Source organism: Grus americana, chromosome 17 (assembly GCF_028858705.1).
Source record: "Grus americana isolate bGruAme1 chromosome 17, bGruAme1.mat, whole genome shotgun sequence".
In the NCBI taxonomy this organism is placed as follows: Eukaryota; Metazoa; Chordata; class Aves; order Gruiformes; family Gruidae; genus Grus; species Grus americana.
Window position 1 is genome coordinate 1,122,957 of NC_072868.1, and position 18,721 is coordinate 1,141,677.

At 48.4% G+C, this 18,721-nt stretch overlaps 1 protein-coding gene across 16 annotated transcripts in view; it reads right to left on the minus strand.

The window, feature by feature from the left end:
- Nucleotides 1-341: 341 nt before the first annotated feature.
- Nucleotides 342-18,721, minus strand: part of DLGAP4 (DLG associated protein 4) — a 178,535-nt gene continuing 160,155 nt past the window's right edge. For 11 of the 16 annotated variants that reach the window (XM_054845794.1, XM_054845795.1, XM_054845802.1 and 8 more), the window contains 6 exons: nucleotides 9,441-9,802; nucleotides 7,934-8,025; nucleotides 7,075-7,484; nucleotides 5,334-5,425; nucleotides 3,594-3,746; nucleotides 342-2,848 (listed from right to left, as the gene is read on the minus strand). In XM_054845794.1, coding sequence (XP_054701769.1) covers nucleotides 2,633-2,848; nucleotides 3,594-3,746; nucleotides 5,334-5,425; nucleotides 7,075-7,484; nucleotides 7,934-8,025; nucleotides 9,441-9,802 — 1,325 coding nt within the window. In that variant the 3' untranslated portion in view covers nucleotides 342-2,632. The other 5 variants (XM_054845807.1, XM_054845809.1, XM_054845808.1 and 2 more) reach the window with 4 other exon arrangements.

Consider the following 18,721-nt stretch of genomic DNA (forward strand, 5'->3'; position numbering starts at 1 on the left):
TAACTCCATATAGCCATATAACCACAGGTATAAACCAGGTAAGAAGTAGGAGAAGGGCCCTCTGGTAAACCACTGGGGGTGGGGATCCTGCCAGCCAATCACCACAGACCACATGACTGGAAGAGGGCATGACTTCCTGGGCAAGTGGCCTCTGAGGCTGCAGGAGGGGGTGGGACTTCCACCAGACACACCTATCCCTGCATTGCATCACCCACCCCACAGCCCTCCCACCCATCAGCCATCTTGCTGGAGGTGCCAGCAGTTAAAGCTCAACACCGTTGCAACCAGTCATGGATACCACTGCTGAGAATAAAGAGGGAGAGAGACTGCAGGCAGCTATAAATTCAGACTGCATTTGTTTATTTATTTTTTTTTTTTATGGTAAGTCAGCCAGCTGTCCTTGCTGCTGTAAGTTCTTCTCCTCCAAGGTGGCAGGGAACAAAATGAGAGTCAGGCAGGCACACAACGCTCGCCTCCGCTACCTGGCCTCACCCCAGAGACTCACACACAGAACAGCCAGCATGGACACCTTGCTCCTGTCCTGGCCATGGCCCACAGCGCACAAGGGCCCGGTACGACCGACAGGACCAAGAGTCATCTCAGCCCAGAGGGTGAAGAAGATCATTTGACAACTCTGCAAGACAGGCTGCTGCCCCCAGACTACCAGCCCAGGAAAAGGAGCTTTCCAGGCCAGCTCCCCAGCAGCAGCCTCAGTGACATTTGGAAGAGTAAAAAAAAACCAGAACAGAACAAACAAAAAAAATCATCACCTTTCCCTGGTGTTCCCAATTTCAATGCTAGAGATTTCTAAAGCTGCATCTTTGCAATCCTCCCCAAAAACTGTTGGCACAACACAACAAGTCAGTGCCTCTACTCACAATGCCAAATTTGAGTTACATTATGGCCAAGCTTTGATGGGAATCTAATTCCATATTTGAGAGTGCATGGACAACAGTGGACAGTATACAATGGTCACTCAGACATCAGTCAGGATTTTACTTTTATTTATTTTTTTGCCTTCTGGATCACCAACACCCTTGCTGAGACTTCTTTGGGATTCTACCCCCACCCCCATGAAAGTAGCACACAATCTCCCAAATCATTCAAACAAGTGAAGGAAAAAAAACCAAACCAACCATCCCCAGTAATATCACTCTGGATGGGACCAAATGCTTATTTTGAAGGGGTGGCAAAGAACTCAGTGGTAGCAGTTCTGGCTTCAAGAAGCCAGACTGGAAAAAAAAAAAAAAAAAAAAAAAAAGAGACCTACAAAGGGGAAAATGGGCTAAAAAATATTTAGCAATCCTTTCTCTACCCAGAGAGCAGGGCGATAAGGAAAAAATAGTCATCTGATTACACACAGGGTATATATTTTTACACACACTTTTACACACATCTAGATATAGTACATGTAAAAATATATGCTATACATATGCCCATTCTCACCAAGGTGCTTTTAGTACACCATCTGCCTTGTGCGTATGGGCATGTATACGTGTGTATGAATTAAATGTACAGGTACTACTAAGTGTATATGTGCATATGTACACATACATACAGGCAGGCAGCCTACCACCAGCTACCTGTGCCTTCCTCTTTGTACAAAACCCAGTCCTCCCATCCTGAAACAGTCACACTCTCCCCAGCCCTCCCCTTCCCCAGCCCACTTTGAAACAGGTCCCCCAGTGTAGCAGCTTCTTTCTCAACAAGCAATTCAAGGAAAATAATTTTGTGAAGGGAAGAGGAGGAAAAAAAAAAAGAAAAAAAAAAGAGTAAAGCATGTGTGGATCGTGCCCTGTAGTTGCTCTGTGGTCCTTCAGCTCCCCGCCTGTACTGCTCTCGCTCAGGATCAGCCAGCCAAGCGCTGTCCTTTCCCCCTTTGCCAGCTTATTGCACATTTGCTTCTGGGCTGCATTTCAACAACTGCATTACATTCCACAGACCCTGTCATCCTCTCACTTCAATAAAACAGAGGAATATAGACCCACTGCCCTGCCCCTGCCCACCCATCCTCCCCCACCCCAATATCCCCATCAAAAGGAAAACAAAAACAAAACAAAAAACCCCAAGAAAGGCTGCTTGCTAGCAGAGTGCAACAGTAGTACACACTGAACGGGTGTTCTCTTCAGGAGCTCAGTGGAAGAGAGGTTATTTCTAACACGGTAAACGAAGCCATGCAAAAGGTGAGATAAAGGGAGCAGAAGGAGGAAAAAATAAAGGATGTGAAGGAAGAACAGAACTGAGGAGGAGGAAGAACACAGCATGGCAGGTGCTCAAGGCTTCATGTTTTCTTGTCCTCTTCTTGTAAACAAGCTAATAATTCTCATTAGATAGAACAAGTAAAAAGACTGAAGTTCCGAGTCGAGGGGCTGGAGTTTCCAGGAGTCTGTTCAGTCCATTCAGCAACACCACAGCCAGTGAGAAAACGAGGGGTATTTTTTTCTTTTTTTGTTTGTTTTTTTAAAATCTTCATTACTTAAAGCTGAGAGAAAAAAGCCAACTCAGGAGCCCTTTTCAAGGATGGCTCATTGTCTCTAGACTGAATAAATCACACTAGTTTAGAGAGAACCTTTTTTTTTTTCCTTTTTAATGACTTATAAAAACCACACGGTTCCTTCCTCTGCCCCTTCGCTCAAAGGCGGGTCTGTGCCTCAGGTACGTAGATCTCGATGCTATCTGCGCTCTCCGTGGCCGAATTCTGCCGGACAGAGGCAGCCCGCTTGGCTGCCATAAGACGCTTGCGAGCTTCCTGGCGCTGCTTGTCTGAATCAGAGGCTTTGTCCCGGTTCAGTTGGGATTTGGACTTGGCTGGCTTCTTTGGCACTGGAGGGGGTGGTTTCTTCTCTTCCTTTAGGGAGACAGTAAGGAAAAACCCAAATATAAAATAAAAATGCACATACAGAAGCTTGCTCTCTGATATGGTGGGGACTCTTACGGCATGAAGGACTAAGCAACAAGATTAAGTGTCAGGTGAAAGAAGCAGGAGTTCTCGAGCAAGATGCTCAAAATCAGCTTCCCCAATTTCTAGAAAAGTGCTATTTTGCCTTTCTCAGTACAGAGGCCTTCTGTGAAGTGGACTAGAGTTTGCAGACTACATCTGGCCTAGCTGTAGGCCAGAGCGCAGCACAGGCTGTAACAAGACTCAACTGGATTTGGAACTGCAAAATTTTAGTATGCCACCCTGCCCAGAGCCATAGTCCTTCCTACCCTCATGTCTAGTCAGGAAGCCTGGCCCTGGGACACAGCCTGCACTTTCAAAAGGTTCCGGTAGGTGCTTTTTATACTACTCAGAACAGTTAAAACCTATTCATACAGTGCTTGTAACACTAGAGGCCTCTGTATCACTGCTTTAAGCATACACTACTCATTGCTCTGGACTCTCTCCATCCTAACACTTCTTCCCCTTGTAGAAAATTGTTTCCACTATTACTCAAGAGGAATGGTCTCAGCGCATTGCAAGGCTGTGAGATTACACTGCACAAGGACAACATGGTAAAAGCCCTAGAGATCTTCCATTTGCAGACAGGAATAGACTTCAGATATCCAAAATGTCTACGAGGTGCTCTGGCCACTCTCAACTGCCTCACACTCACCTTTCTCTCCGGTGTCTCTGCCAATTGCCAGCTATTAGCTTTCAGGTGGTACAGCTCATCAAACTTCATGCTGATGTCTTCGATGGACAACTGCAGGAGATCCCAAAACCCAGCTAGGTCCTGGGCTGTGGGTCTGGGATTGGCATTAGGGTTCTAGAATGGAAAGCATAAAAAAAAAAAAAAGCCTTTCAGAAAGAATATGCCCTCCTGACAAGCACAGCAGTCTGCACAGCTTACACATTCACCCCTTGGAAGTATACCTGTCTGACAACTGAAACGTCAAGAACCCCCTGCAGACACCTAACCTAAATATGCAGACACTTAATGCCATCATTTACAGTCAAACCTATTTCTGCAAAGATCAGGAAGCAGAGATCCTAACTGGATTTCTCCTCTAGGAGCCTGAAGAAGACACTCTGTAGCAGAAAGCAATAGCTCCATTCTCCCCAAAGCTTCCCCAGCTAGCGCTAATCCCACAGCACTAACCTCCAACTGAAGGTCCCCAGCATGTGATTCAGAGCTAGAACACTGGTTGCTTACACAGAGATCCTGATTTCAGGGTGGGTAACAATGGAAATGGACACAATGCGATGCAAAGCACAGCTGACACTTTGAGAACTCGCATGCCAGTGTACAGCAATCCAAAGCAGCCAATGCAGCCTTCATGAGCAAAATTACTTTGCTACTTCCCCCTGTCCCCCCCCAAACAATCTGAAAGTATCGGTATTTCTCAGGCTAAGTTGAAAAGTTTTAAGTAGTTTAAATTTCTCCCAGGAACAGAATTTTCTCAGTTCTGAGACATCTGAACTGTCATCTTAGGCCTGGATTGTCTGAGGAAAGCATGGGATCAGATCTGAGCAGCTCGGCACAAAGCATCAAAGGGAGACCTCAGCACCAAGCTCTGTTGAAAGCCTGGCAGTTAGTGGTAGTGCTGCTAATCTCTCAGCCATGATCAGCCAGAGATCAGCAAGCAGATGCTCAGCACTTCACCCCCTCCTCTTCCTCCCTGAGTTTCTCTACAGGTTTTTTTTGCAAGTAAAGGGGAATTCACCTCTGAGGAAGTTTGCGAAATCCATACCATGATAAAACTTGAGGGGAGAACCAAAACAGACTCTCACCCGTCCCTGTTCAGCTCTCAGCAAACACAAACCCTTGCATTACATTTGAAGGGATCGGATTCAAACAGTGCTTAGTGACCAGCGAGGGACAGTCCTGTTGGGACAGTTTTACCATCCACATAACCTACATGCAAAGCAAGCATGTCTGGAGAAGAACAGTAGACTTTTCAAACCTTCCCCCCCCATTTGGTAAAACCTCGGTGGTTCACCTCAAAAAGCCCTTCAGAAGTAACAGGAAAGAGGTAGTTTCCAGGACACGCAGCAGTACAGCTGGTTGACAATTCAGACCCAGAGACTCAGTGTATTCAGCATGCCCTGATCAGAAGCTCAAGAAAATTCCCCTGTGCTCACATAAGCACCAAAAGGAATTGCAAACACTCATCCCTGAGCACAGCCCAGCCCAAGAACTGCCTATTTTGAAGAGAGGTCGAGACGAGCAGCCTCCCACTGCTCAGCTCCTGTTTTAAATCAGCATTCATCCATCATTGCATGGTGATCAGGTTGTAGGCTACAGCTGTGCTGTCTTTGCTTTTACAGTGACAGTAGCCTGTCATGTTCCTCTAGCACTGTTGAAACAGATACATACCCTCCCAAAACCCAGGAGAAATAGATCCAGACTCACCAAGTTTTGTTCACAGAGGCCATGGAATTGCTGGAACTTCTGTGACATTAATAACTGTGCACTGCCCACTGCACTCAGGACTTTTCCTAAGACTATGGGGGACAAAAAAAAGAAAGAGACCTCAGTTGAACAGACTCTTAAATGCAGCAACGAACCCAAGTGTTTCTGGAGCAAAGAAACACTCTTGAGTTTGAGACCCCCCAAGTAAGTAACTGCTCTTAGGGAAAGAAGATGTATTGAAACTATAATCTCCATCTGTCTTTGCCATCTATTATTGCTCCTTCTAGAGCAGGTCAAAAGCAGGCTGGACTGAGAACATTAGATCAGAGTTTGCAGAGAGTGCCTTAAAAGTGCCTTCAGCCCATGGGACAAGCCACCAGCACAGCCTCAGTGAGCAAATCTGCTGGCACCTGCTTGCAGATCACAGCCTGCTCTTCCACTCATGCAGGAGGTGAAGGTGGCAAGGGGCAGGAGACCTGTCTCCAACCACCATTTACCAGAAGGGATTAAAATACTGGCAGGCTAGGGCTTTTAATAGCCAGGACTTTATGCTGCTCTTACTGGGTTTTCCAAGAAGCTTCTGGGTACAGCAACATTCCTCTGCTCACTAATGGAAACACACTGTATGGGCTTTGCCCTTCCAAAGGCATGCAACTGCACCATGACCAGGGATGAACTGATTCCCTTTGTTCTCCCTGGTTTGCTGCTGCACCTACTTGCATCAGTTCTGAACATTTATAGATCTTAGTGGGACAAGTGTCAGCTGGGCTCTCTCCATACCCACCAAGTTCTTGGTTACAGAATCTACTGGGAGATTGCTCTTAGAGGTCACAGATGCAACGTCACACTGGTCTCAATGTTTTTTCTTGCCACAGCACTCTTGCTACAGGCAAAACAAGGGCAACCCCTGAGGCGGGGACAGCCCTGGCACTGCCTGTCCAGCTTGGCAGCCAGTGCAGCTTCTTAGTGCAACAGGATTAGAGATTAGCTCCCCCAAGCCTTAGCAGTGACAGTGAGCTATAACCGAGTCTCACCGTTATTTCACCCCTCTCAGGTATCAAAAAAAAAAAAGTCAGACTCAAAGATCCTGCCCTCTGCAGCCTAGTCACCTGCTTCTGTCACGCACCACAGACATGACTTTCACTGCAAAAAGCACAGGTTTTGCCAACTAATTTGAAAATAAGGAACCAAGCCCAATTGGGACTGAACCCAATAAAACCATGTGGCCTTGTGTTCCCTGTGCATGTGCTTTTGGTGTATTTAGCACAAATTCAGTGAAGCTTTCCCATATGAAGAAACCTCCTCTTTGAAGACAAGGCCACAGATTCAACAGATCAAACAAGCTCAGAAGTCACATTCATTCTGCCCCACTGCCAACTAAACTCACCTGTCTGCTTGAATACAATGGGTTAGGCAGGGAGAAAGATCCCAGTGCCTCCCTGAAAACAAGCCATTTAATCTTTTAACAGTTTTGGTCAGAAGTTGCACCATCCCCCTGAAAGTCTTCCATGCTGCATCACAGTATTATTTCTTACCCCACTTGCTAGAGGAAGTTACCTTTATCCTTTCCAAAGAAAAAGTGTTCCTTGTCTCATACTCATCTCCACATTCTACCCTCACCCTGTGGGCTATCAGCAATTTCACTGCAGAAAGCTGATCCACTACTCAGTTACAACTCTTTCTCAAGGGAGGAGCTGCTAGGCTGCTCCAGTCTGGTGTCCAGAGGCTGACAACGCCTTACCTTCTTCAGAGAGATTGTTCTCTTTGGTCTCCTGGTCCATCTGGCGACACCAGCCTTCTAACCGCTCTGTTTCTGCCTGCAGCAGCTTCAGAAACCAGTACCCATCCCGCCGGCAGGCTCCTGGCTGTGTGGGTTCTGATGGCGAGGTGGAGGACATCTCAAGCCAGGGGTCAGGAGGAGGGAGAGAGGAAGGCTCCAGGGCTGGGTCATTGTTTTCTCCATAGGAGAGGTTTCTCTTAATCTGTGAGGGCTTGGCTGGTTGCCTGGTGGCAGCATCAACACCAACGGAGTTGTTGTGTTGGGGGCACTCAGCGAGGCTTCTCTCAGATGATTTACAGCTAGAGTTATTAGGTTCCTGCGTGTCAGAGTCTGTGTCCTGTTTGGAGGACATGCTGCGAGAGTGGCTGTTTCTAGAGAGATCAAAAGCAAACATTAAATAGCAGAACTCAACCTGGCTGGCCTCACACACCAACAGTGAAATGCATTTGTTTATTATGCCTGCAGCTGAGCCTCACCCTGCCCACCCTGCCCCTCCTCACACACAAACACACACCACATTCAGACAAACAAAATTATAAGGTTGCCTGCTTACTGCAATAGGCTGTTCAGACGAGAGGACTGACGCACATCTATAATTACATCTTGTACTTTTTTTTTTAATTTCAAACTCCCATTGATTTGGCTGTTTACAGAACAAGTGCTTTTTGTAGCAGGTGTGTGCTGTGGAGGAAGAGCTCTCCATGGGCCCCCGTTCAACACCACTCATATTGGAACAAAGAAGGGGAGAAGGTCTAAGCAAAAGTGGGGGAAGCGCAATTTAAAAGAAAGGAAACTACAAAAGTTTGCGTCTTTCACTTACCGCCACTCGTCCTCTACCTGTACCCCGATGGACTGGAATTTGGTGGCTGGTGGAGGAGGCTCCTCTTTTGCCACTGGCTGAAGGCAGTCAACCTTATTAAACAGAAAAAATACAGACAAAAACAGACACAAGAACTTGCTGCTGGAATTCACATTAGTAGACCAGGAGTGCTGCACACACACACAGCATGCTGACACCACACGCCAACTGGAGGGCTGTCTGAGGAGAGGCACAAGGCTACTGCTCAGGTCTGCCTCCGCTGAGCATCAGGACCGCATCCTGCCGGGCTGCTGTCAGGTACCTGCTCTAAGAGCACTCGGCTCTGCCATCTGCCACTGCTTGCATGGCTGTGGCACACTGCAGAAGGGCTGCATCCCCCGAGGGAGCAGCTGCACGTGTGGCATCTGACACAGGCAAAGGCCAAGAGATGGCAGTGATCTGATTAAGACTGACAGCAAAGCCCAGCTTCCTCTCTCCCAGGGATTGACACCCTCCATAGCTCTGGATAAGAGGGTTAGAAGGTTTTAGGAAGGAAATCCAGGCCGTGGGGCAGGTGGCTTGGGAACCAGCTCAGAAAGGAAGAGGAGAGGAAGGCAGTCAGCCTCTCCAGTGTGAGTTCCTCTTGCCTTGCTGCCCTTTCAGCATGTGTTTTGCCCCACTAGCCCTGCAGAAAAGTCTTCACTATCACACGCACCTAACTGGCCAGCTAGCCTTACTGTAAAGCCAAAGGGGAACTTCAGCACATACACACGTCGTGGCTCAAAGCCCAGATCCTGCATTTGGACTTGTCCAAGTGCTCAAGTTCCTATCTGCAGCACTAAACTAGCACTTTGGGACAGAACAAGCGCTCGCAGCAGCTAGCCATCTGTAACTGGGAAATCTGTCCACAAGAAGAGCATACAATTGCAGATGACTTAAGTTTGCTGAATAAAGCATGGATTTACACTACTCAGTGGGTTCTCATTTGACCATATAATCAACAGCTCATTTCCATTGATTTCCACAGAGTTAAATGCTTCCAGCAAGAGAAGCAGCAACCTGCTGGGAACAGTGGACAGCCAGGAATTGCTCCCTCCTGCCTACAGCCCTGGGACCATTTTGCACTGCAGCAGCCCATACTATGTGGATGTCAAGAAGAGCCCACCTCTCAGAAGAAAGTTGTCCCTAGAACCGTGACGGACAAGGAGCAGACTGATGTTAAGTAATACATAGTCCAGAGCACAGGCATACCAGCAGCAAAAGGCCTCCTTAGAGGGACTCACCCAGTTAACATGGTCCTACTGCTTTATGAAATGTTTTATACTAAAAGAACTTAGTCCTTTCTGGTCTGTTATGGAAAGCTTCTGCTGTATTTCACCCCTGGGAACACAGGAATTTAGTTTGACAAGGCAGTTTCTCTCGCTATTCTAAGTGAGTTCAGATGCACACCTGGTCACACAAAATGCACACGCTAAATGGATGGGTTAAGGACATTCCTTAGGACAAAGGAGAACAAACTATTCCATACTTGTATTCCTATAGACGACAGCTTTCTTTTGGGGATATTCTCCACTTTAGGCTCTTCACTAGTCAGAGTCCCTTTGTCGCTTTTCAAAGTTGCATTTTTCTGGGGTAACTCTGGAGTCTCTCTTGCTGGAGTCACGACACTTCCCCTAGTCACGCTGGGTGTCCTGGTGCTGTCCAAGCTGTCCGAAGAATTGCTGAGTCCTGACTGGCTGGTCACCTCGCTCTTGTGGTCCTGACTGTCCAGGTAGGTGTCCTGCGCCGATTCAGTGCTGCTCTGCACAGTGACAGAGATGAACGGCTTTGATGTGGTCCGAGGTGGGACAGGAGGTGGAGTCTTTTTATATGCCACTAGGCATGATGAACCTGCAGTAATGGAGGTGGGAAGAATGGAGAACGCAAGAGACAGATTGGGGAGAGAAAGAGATACAGTAAAAGAGAAAGAAAAAGCAGGTCAGTCACAACATCCGAGAGGAGCCTCCAAGCAGAAGCCGGAGGCAGAAATGCAGGAACAGCCTACAGCCAGCAGCTCACACTGGGTAACCCAAACCAAAGCATAAGGGGAAGCGGAAGGCAGAGCCAGAGCTAGCTTGCAAAAGAAGTCAAAAGGAATACCATGATGTGTGAAAGGCTGGAAATGGAGAAGAGGTATAGAAAAGCCTCCCAAGAATGCTACAGGGTTTGGCAGGTGTAAGCCTCCACGGTGGGGAAATTTTCTTTGGCTAAACCCTATGTTTTAGTGTCCTAGTACAGCCAAGTGTCTCAGCTCTTTGTCCCATCAGTTGACAAGTTTCAGTGTCTGGACCAGGGTGGTGTTTTTTCCTATAAAAACGGAAAGAAGCCATAAAGTTTGTTAGATGCTGATAGTAGGAACAAACGTTTGTGAAGTACCTTGAAAACCTAGCTGCTATGCGTTAGAGGAATACATCATCTGGATGCAACAGCCCAAGAGTGGCAAGGCTGTTGTTGCTCCATGTCCCCAGATCCAACCAGTAGCAAGGCTGAAGATGCATTCCCAGCAGGCACACACAGAGCACACGTATCCACTACGTGTACATATATATACACGTGACCAGCCACACAGATCACAGAAGAGCACCCACGTGAAGACAGATAGCAGCAATGGCCTTATCCTGTCTCTGGCTCGACAGGATGGAAGTCCATTAATGAAAATATCTGTACAAGGTGGATCCTGCAGCAGCTGTGTTACACACTCAGTCTGCCCAGTTCCTGGCCCCTGGACGTACAAGCCCCTGAGGCCAAAGTTCTATTTCAGTTGCTGTCCAGACAGGACAGACTGTGCGAGGCAGGGCATGGCCAGACATGCGCACTGACCAGCCACCTACCTACACACAACTGACCCCTTTATCCCTTACCCCTGTATCCCCCACATCACCAAAACCCCTTTCTTGTTGCACCTTTGGTTCCTCCCCTAAACATCCCATTAAGTCCAGTACTATCCCAAACTGCTTCTCCCCTGCACCCCATAACATGTCCCAGCCCTTGGCAGCAACCTCCTTAGTCTGAAAGGTGATCTGGAGAGCTGGTCCCCATGGCTCATGGTGATGGGTGTCATGCCTGGACACCAGGGCTGAGGCTCTGCTGGGACAACCTCAGGAGGGAGGCACCTGGACAAGGTGTTCAGTGCTCCTTGGCTTGGGGTCCCACCTGCCGTTGTGTGTCCCTGCTCTGAGCTTGTGCAGATGGGCCTGTGATGGACCTGGGAGTAGCCCAGCAGGGTATGATTTGGGCTTCCCCTCCTGCTATCATCTCTGAGCCCCTTCAAGGGTGTGCAGAGGAACTTTATCACATATAACACTGCCCTGCTCCAAGGCATAAAGAGAGAGGCTCACACCATCCTCTCTCCTTGCACAGCACTGCCCAGACACCCTTTTCTCCTCCTGGGAGGGCCACATTCCTGGAGTTGGAAACTTAGTGCTGCTGCCAGGTTCCTCCCAAGGGAAGGAGGTTGACCACACTCGCAGGGCACCCAGGAGGGTGTCCCAGCTGCCTCAGTCTCCAGTGGGGTCAGAGCTGGCCCCGAGCATCCCTGGGAGCCCAGCTGTACTCCCTGCGGGGAAATCGCACAGCTACACCATATGCCTCATTGACAGTATTTACACATGCCTGTATTTACACATCCCAATATTTACCACATTAACAGCCCAAGTTCCACTCCAAAGAAGGAACTAAAAGGGAGGGGGTTACAGAGAAGATCTATGTGTCCGAAAGCATTTATATGCCCAAAGATGCCAAGAAGCACCGTAACAGTGCTACTGCTACAGGAGAACAGAGGAACCTACAACAGGGTTGCCAACCAAGCTGCCTTTCAGTGTCAGTCTGGGCAGGAACTCAGGAAGGCACAAAACCCATACCAGCTCTCCCAGTACATCAAGTCCAGCACGAATTGAGCAGAGAGTCCTGATGGCTGCAAGAATGGGAACTATCCTGACTGCTCAGCCCAGCTCTTACACCACCTCGTGACACATGGCCCGCACAGCTGCAAGAGGGACTTGCAGTAGGGAACCACAGAGCTGAAAAATAACCAGGACAGGCTACTGTGTCTGGGAACTGGGTTATTTTTCAGCTTGATCAGTCCCCAGCGCTGGCACATGCCACGTAAACCACTTTGGGCAGCCTGAGCCCGCAGCTGCCATGTCTCCAGCCAGGACAGGAACTTATTATGCACTTTAAAACCCACCTACAATAATCCAAAAGGTCAGATCCCAGTGCTTCAACTTCTCAAATTTACATGCCAAAACGCAGCTACACACATCCTTTAGCCAATATTTATTCGGTATTGGGTCATGTAAATAGCATGCAACTGCACTGCAAGTTCATCGCTAACAGATGACCAGCATTCACGTCCTACCCGGCAGTCCCGCTTCATCACCTTTCCCATGCACAGTGGGAGCTTCTCCACTGAGGAGAGTAGCAGGACCTGCTGCAGATGCTCGAGCAGCACCAGCTCAGAAGCATTTAGCATCTCCAAACAAGTCAAGCCTGCCACTGGGGTGCTTCTTTCAGAGGTACCAGATTAGACGGCACCACTCGCGCAAGCACAGGCTGAACTGTACCCCAGAGCTGACTTTTGCCCAGGGGTGCTGCTTTACATGATCTGGTTCACTGTGCAAACATACAAACTGCCAGCACAGCACAAGGCATGGAGGTGCTAAAGCAACAGTCACTGCATGATCGCTCCCCTCTCTTCACCCATGTTCTCTGCTGGACACCCCCAAAAGCCTCCTTAGGTGTACTGTGGATCTGATCAAGTTAAAACTTGCCTTGTTACAGATGTGCACCTGCTCTGCCCTTACAGCAGCAATCTTGACTACACCTGCCTGACACAGAGCACAGCACTCTGCACAGGTAAAGCCCTCCTCATGTGAGCACAGCTACAAGAGCTTTGCCCCACCACAGAAAACTCCCCTGGTTGTACAGCCGAAGGGCCTCTTGGGTGCACGCTGAAGTAGTTCATCTGCCACCGACACCTGCTCATGCAGGACCCCACCGCTGAAGACTGAAAAGTTCAACTGTAGACGCACACTAGAGAGCAGCCCAGGCTTTCGGCTGCTCAGCAAAGATGCTGAGCACACGCTGGCAGAGGTGCAGGCAGCCAGAGCCCTGCCAGCTGCAGAGAGGACAGGCACTGAGCACCCCGCGGGTGAGGAGCACCCCCGCTCTGCCAGGGCTGTCTGACCAGAGAACACCATCTTAAACAGCTACGGCAGTTTCTAGGCCAAGTCTTATGCCCAGTCTTGTATAGCACATCCCAACAGAGCGGTGTAGGAGCAGCCTGAACAGAGCACTGGCAGAAACACCCCTCGATAAGCTGTGGCTACACCACCAAAACACAGGATGCTCACGCTGCCTTGTGTTACCGCACCAGTGGGCTGCGGCAGCTATCTATTATCTAGGGCAAGGAAGAGCCTCCCAAACTGGCAGTGGAGAAAACCTGTCCGTATGGCCCTCCAATTAAATACCTCGTCTCTGGCCTCTGTTCGTCCCCAGGGAGAGTGCCCAGCCCTGGCACGCCAGCTGCCTGGGGTCCCCTGTCACCTAACAGTGAGTCTCCGTGACACCGTCCGGCTGGGAACAGAACCGATGGGAGGGGTGCGGTGGTTCTGCTGGCGCGTTTACCAGAGCACAGCTCGAGTTTCCCAGCTGCTGTTTACACCCACAGGGCTGTAATCTAATTGGGGAAAGTAAATCAATTGCTATCTGATATCGAACACGGCAGCCAGGCACAACAAGGGGAGGGCAGCACATCAGCACAGGAAGGCAGTAGAGTTTCCTGGGGAAGATCAGTGGTTTTCAGGTTCAGTAAACTAGATCCAAATTCATCCTTCTGCCTACCAACAGACAGCATGAATACTGTTTGTGCTGCCCTATATACAGGGGGAAACTGCAGCACCCCCTTGTCTTGTTCCTGGGGACCCCTTTATGCCATCCATCTCAGCTGAAGAGCACCACAGATTTTGGTAGAAGGGTATTACATAGTACCAACAAAAAATGCCACTGTTAATGTTCATGTGGTCAAAGGGTTGATTATGTGAGCTACAAAAACAAGTTTATGGCTCTAAGAAACACTGCAAATTAAAGAAACCCCAAAAGATCAGGCTTTGATGACTGCAATTGCAAATTAACACCACTGAAGTCCTCTGCAACCATAAAACCGGGACTTTTGATTCTGCAGCAAACCCAGAAACCACACCTTACCTAAAATAGGTTTCAAAAGCAAAAGTCAGAGTAAGCCCATCTAGAACAGTCTGCCCTTCTCCCTCAATATAACTCTGAACTAAGTTTCAGCGTTTCTTGCATCTGTGGGAAGACACCAGCTATTGAGGAAGCCAAAAACATGCCGATATTTCTGTAGGAAAGAGATGTTGCTAGACCAACCGAGCAGGCAGCATGCCCTCACAGCTGAGATGTCATCCCACCAGTTAGACGTGTTCCAGTTGCTGACTTACCCCCTCCAAAGGGCTACAGCTCAACAGGTTATGAAGCTGCTCTTGAGCTGCTGCAGGTCATAGCCTATTATATTTTAAAATCAGCTCGTGCTATAATGTGGAACTACAATCCACATGGGCACTGGAGCAGGTATGCATTCTGCAGCATCATCAACTAAACTAAGTTTGCTTGTGAACATCAGCCACACTTCAGAAAGGTGCAGGAGAACAAGAAAATGTGAAAGTTTTGCTTAAGCTTCCAGCTTTGCAGTACTAGACTCTTCCTGTTCATAGGATCTTCTCAGGCTTATTTAAGCAAGCTGTTTAGAATTCACAACTGTGCTGTGGATGATTGATTTTTGTGGGGAGGGCTGTCTGTTTATAGTCTTCCTTGCGTAATTATTTTTAGAAAGCAGCATGTTTCCAAATTAGCATCTTCCACATGACATTACCTGCTGCTCTCAGGGGCTTGGGCAATACCCACTGATGTAGCTGCAGGCAGAGGAGCTGCGTTCTGAGAGCCTGAGGCTGGAGAGTCCTCCTGACCCCCAAACCACTCGGGCAGGCTGTGATTCTCTCCCTCTCCTTCCAGAGAGCCAGGTGTTTACTTCTTAAAAGACTAAACATAAGAGTCATAAAAGAATATTAAATCCAGCACTGCCTTAAGAGGCCCCTGTTCAAACACCACCGGGCTGCGCTTACCTGCTCGGTACCTGGCAGCGCCACCACAATCATAGCCAAGGGGTTTGGATTTAAATATCATAATTGCCTTGAAGTGTGCATCTAGCATGAAGTGCCCAGTTACTTCATTGCTATTGCTGATTCAATACAGCCTGGTGATATTTCTAATCATTCCAGTGACTTCAAGGACCTGAAGATCTGAAGAAGTGACCTCATTTCCTCGTGCATAATGCAACATGCTCTGAAATGATTTCTCCTACTTCAAGACAAACTCATTTGTCTTCTAAATGAAACAACCCAATAATCTTGTAGCAAATGAGAAATCAGTTGCATTATCCCCTCAGATATTTTGGTTGCCTGTCTTTGGGCTTGTGTTTGCCACAGGGTCTCACAGATGGAGGGAGCTGCATCTAGAGGCAGTTTTCAATAGCAAAGGGAACTGGAACAGCCGCATTCCAAGCGGCATGACCTCTGATTTTCATCAGCTCACAGCAGAACACTTCAAGGTTGAAACTATAATGAACTGCAGGATGTTTTATTTGTAGAGAGTCCAAGTAAAAACAATCCCCAGTTACAATTGCTACTGAAGACAATACAGATCTTTATTGATTTCATGGTTCACAGCAATCACTTCAGACTTTTTCTCTGCTAAAACAAAATGTTTCTAGCCTTTACAGCCATGGCCACAGCCCACAGACCTACTCGAATCTGTATTTGGCCTATATAGAAGCTGTTTGAACATTCTGCAGATTGCAGGTCAAGGTACCTGCATTGGTTAGAGGCACAGATGAGGAAGGTAGCCAAATCTTATTAGTCAACAGGAAAATATTTCCGTGTATGCAAGACGGGGGGGGGGAATCCGTGTGAAGATGCCACCTCTTGCCCTGAATGAATGACTGTCTTTAGAGCGCTAGAGAAGTTTTAAAAGAAGTCTTACACCGGTTAAACAAAACCACACTCCTGGAAAGCAAAGTTAAGTGACTGCATTCGTTTACAGACTGTTTATGGAAATGCTATAAATTCCTACTCCCTCAGTGTTTTCCCTTCATAAATCTTAGTAGTGCTGGTCTCTGAAAAAAGAAAGAAAATCTCACCTCAATACTACATAGAGGAAAACAGGCGCCCAGCAGGGAAATGTGTTGCTGACCATGACTAGGCTGGGGGTTAGGGATGGGCTGCGGACTCTGCTGCCACAGCCTTCGCTCCACCAAGCTGCAGTCTAACCCCAGCAGCAGCATCCCGCAGCAAGCAGCTCGCCCACCGTACAGTCCAAGCTGTGCACCACCTCCATGGAGGCTGAACACGCCCATAGAGACCTACAGAGTGGCCATCCCAGCAAACCCTTCCGAAGCTCTCAGATAATCAAGAGGAACATTGTCAGCACCTCACTAGCTCCCCACAGCCCTCAGCTTTGCTTACTGTACCTGTCCCATTTCCTTACGATCAGAGAGCTGATAGAGAAGCCAAGCTGTGCTTGTGAGTCAGACAACAGACCGTGCTCCAGGTACTCCTCTGGAGCAGCAGCACCAGGGGAAGAGCCCCACCACCTCTGCATCACAGCCCTGCTTAAACCCAGCCACACCACAGTCACAGTCCTGCCCCAGCCAGCCAGATCACCTCGAGTATTTCTGAAGGACGTCGGTGCAGACATTCAAGCTTACATTCCCCTTGTTATTGCTCCGCTCATCCTCAGCTTTTGGCCCCGGCACAGCTCCATAGGTAGAGCAGCTCAGGCATGGCTGGAGTGACAGCTGGGACAAGAGGACCACTGCCACACTGCTGCCTGTGGTGACAAATGCCTGAAGACAGACAGTTGTTTCCAGGACAGACAACAGGACCTTGGGGTCTCTGCCCCCAGCCCTGCCCACAGGCAGTGGAGCACCCTCACACACCGACCCCTCTGGACTCCCAGCCAGAAACAAGAGCCTGACTTAGAACTAGCTGATCTTTGAGGTCACTTCCAACCCAAACCATTCTATCATTCTGTGACAGCAACATCAGGGAGCACGCCAAAGAGGTCACACAGAGAAGGTGGCTCTGCAGCAGAGACCACAGAGACATGAGGGGCAGTAGGCTCATCTCTCCCACCGAAGCAGCTTGAGGTCATACCCTGTAACCCCACCAAGCTGCAGCTATTCCTACCAGCAGCTATGGAAGATGACTAGACCTCACTTGGAGTTGTATCCAAGTCACTTTTCCTGACCCAAACAGCTATGGGAAGTGGCTATTTCCACTTGAAGTGAACAGCATCAACTCACCTGTGAGATAAGCACACAGAGGGGAGATGCCCTTACTAAGGAGTACCATTCTTCCCACACAGGCATACTGGCTTCCTCTGGGAGCACCCACCGTCCAACCTACAGACATGCTTGACCCGTACTCCAGCTCCCTGTTGGTACAGCCTGTGCCAGGTTTGTAGACCTCATTTTGGCTACCTGGCATTTTGTTGCAGAAAGAAGAAAAGAAATAACTTCTTAGCATTAAAAGAAACAACTACTTCCCTAAAGCCCCACCACAATCCAGCCAGAGAAGTTAATACAGCTGCCGCCTCCTCACCACTGAGGAAGCGCTTCCATGTTTGCAAGGGCTACGGTATTAAACGAAGACCTGTGCAAATACATCTTTGCTTCCCAGCTGGGAAACCACTTGCAAGTGCTGGTCAAGTTAAAGATTTGTCACCTCTTGCTCCTGTTCAAGTTCAGCACCCACTTTGATCACAGCGCTCTTGCGGGTCTCTAAGGCTATGCTGGCAGGACAGTATTTAGCACCTATGTATTCATCTGCTACCTGTTATAAGGAAACAAGGGACTGCCCTGCACCTGCTTGACCACTGCCAAGTACAGTAAGTTCCCGCATATTATTGAAGCAAAAGAACTGGACGTACCTGCAGGAAAAGGACCTCCAACTCAAGGGAGCATCTCAAATGTTACAAAGAGCCACCCCCAATGCAAATACAGAAGCAAAGGGCTCTCTCTCTGAGTATCAGCTGTGTGTTTTTAGACTAACAGTACAGCTTTCAGCCAGAAATACACCACAAAATACTCCTTACAACCATTTGTGTTCTCTGGTCACCCGTGACTGAGATGCCTTTAGGGTGAACTGTGCCATTAGTTAACAGCATTGAGTAACTACGCTGGGTGGACTGGGGACTGCGCAGGGCAGGCAAGAGGGCAAGAGTGGCAGCACAGCCGCTCCGGACTGCATGAGATATAGCAGCTGCTTCTGATTAGAGACCTGGTCTCTGTGCGTTGGGGGGCAGAGAGCTGAAATGTTTAACCAGTGAAGGAAAGGCTAAAAGGGTTGTGATCTCTTTACACAAGGGACTTTGGATTTTTCAATGTACCAGAAGTTTGAGCTGCTTGGAGATGCTCTGATTTGCAATTCGTAGCAGCATTTGAGTGGAGAAATTTTAATAAGCACTTATTCACTGAAAACTATTACACTGGGAAGGCAAGGCAGCTTGCCTTTTTTTTTTTTTTTTTTAAAGCCGCTCGTAGAAGGTCACAAATTTAAGAGGCATGAAGCATCAGATGACACCACTGAAGAATGCTGGGGTTTAAAAATACAGTATCTTGCACTGCTGGCCTTCTGACCGATTTGGTCATCCCCCCCTTTCAGCACAGACTGCTACAGCAGAGTCAGCCTTACAGGAAGG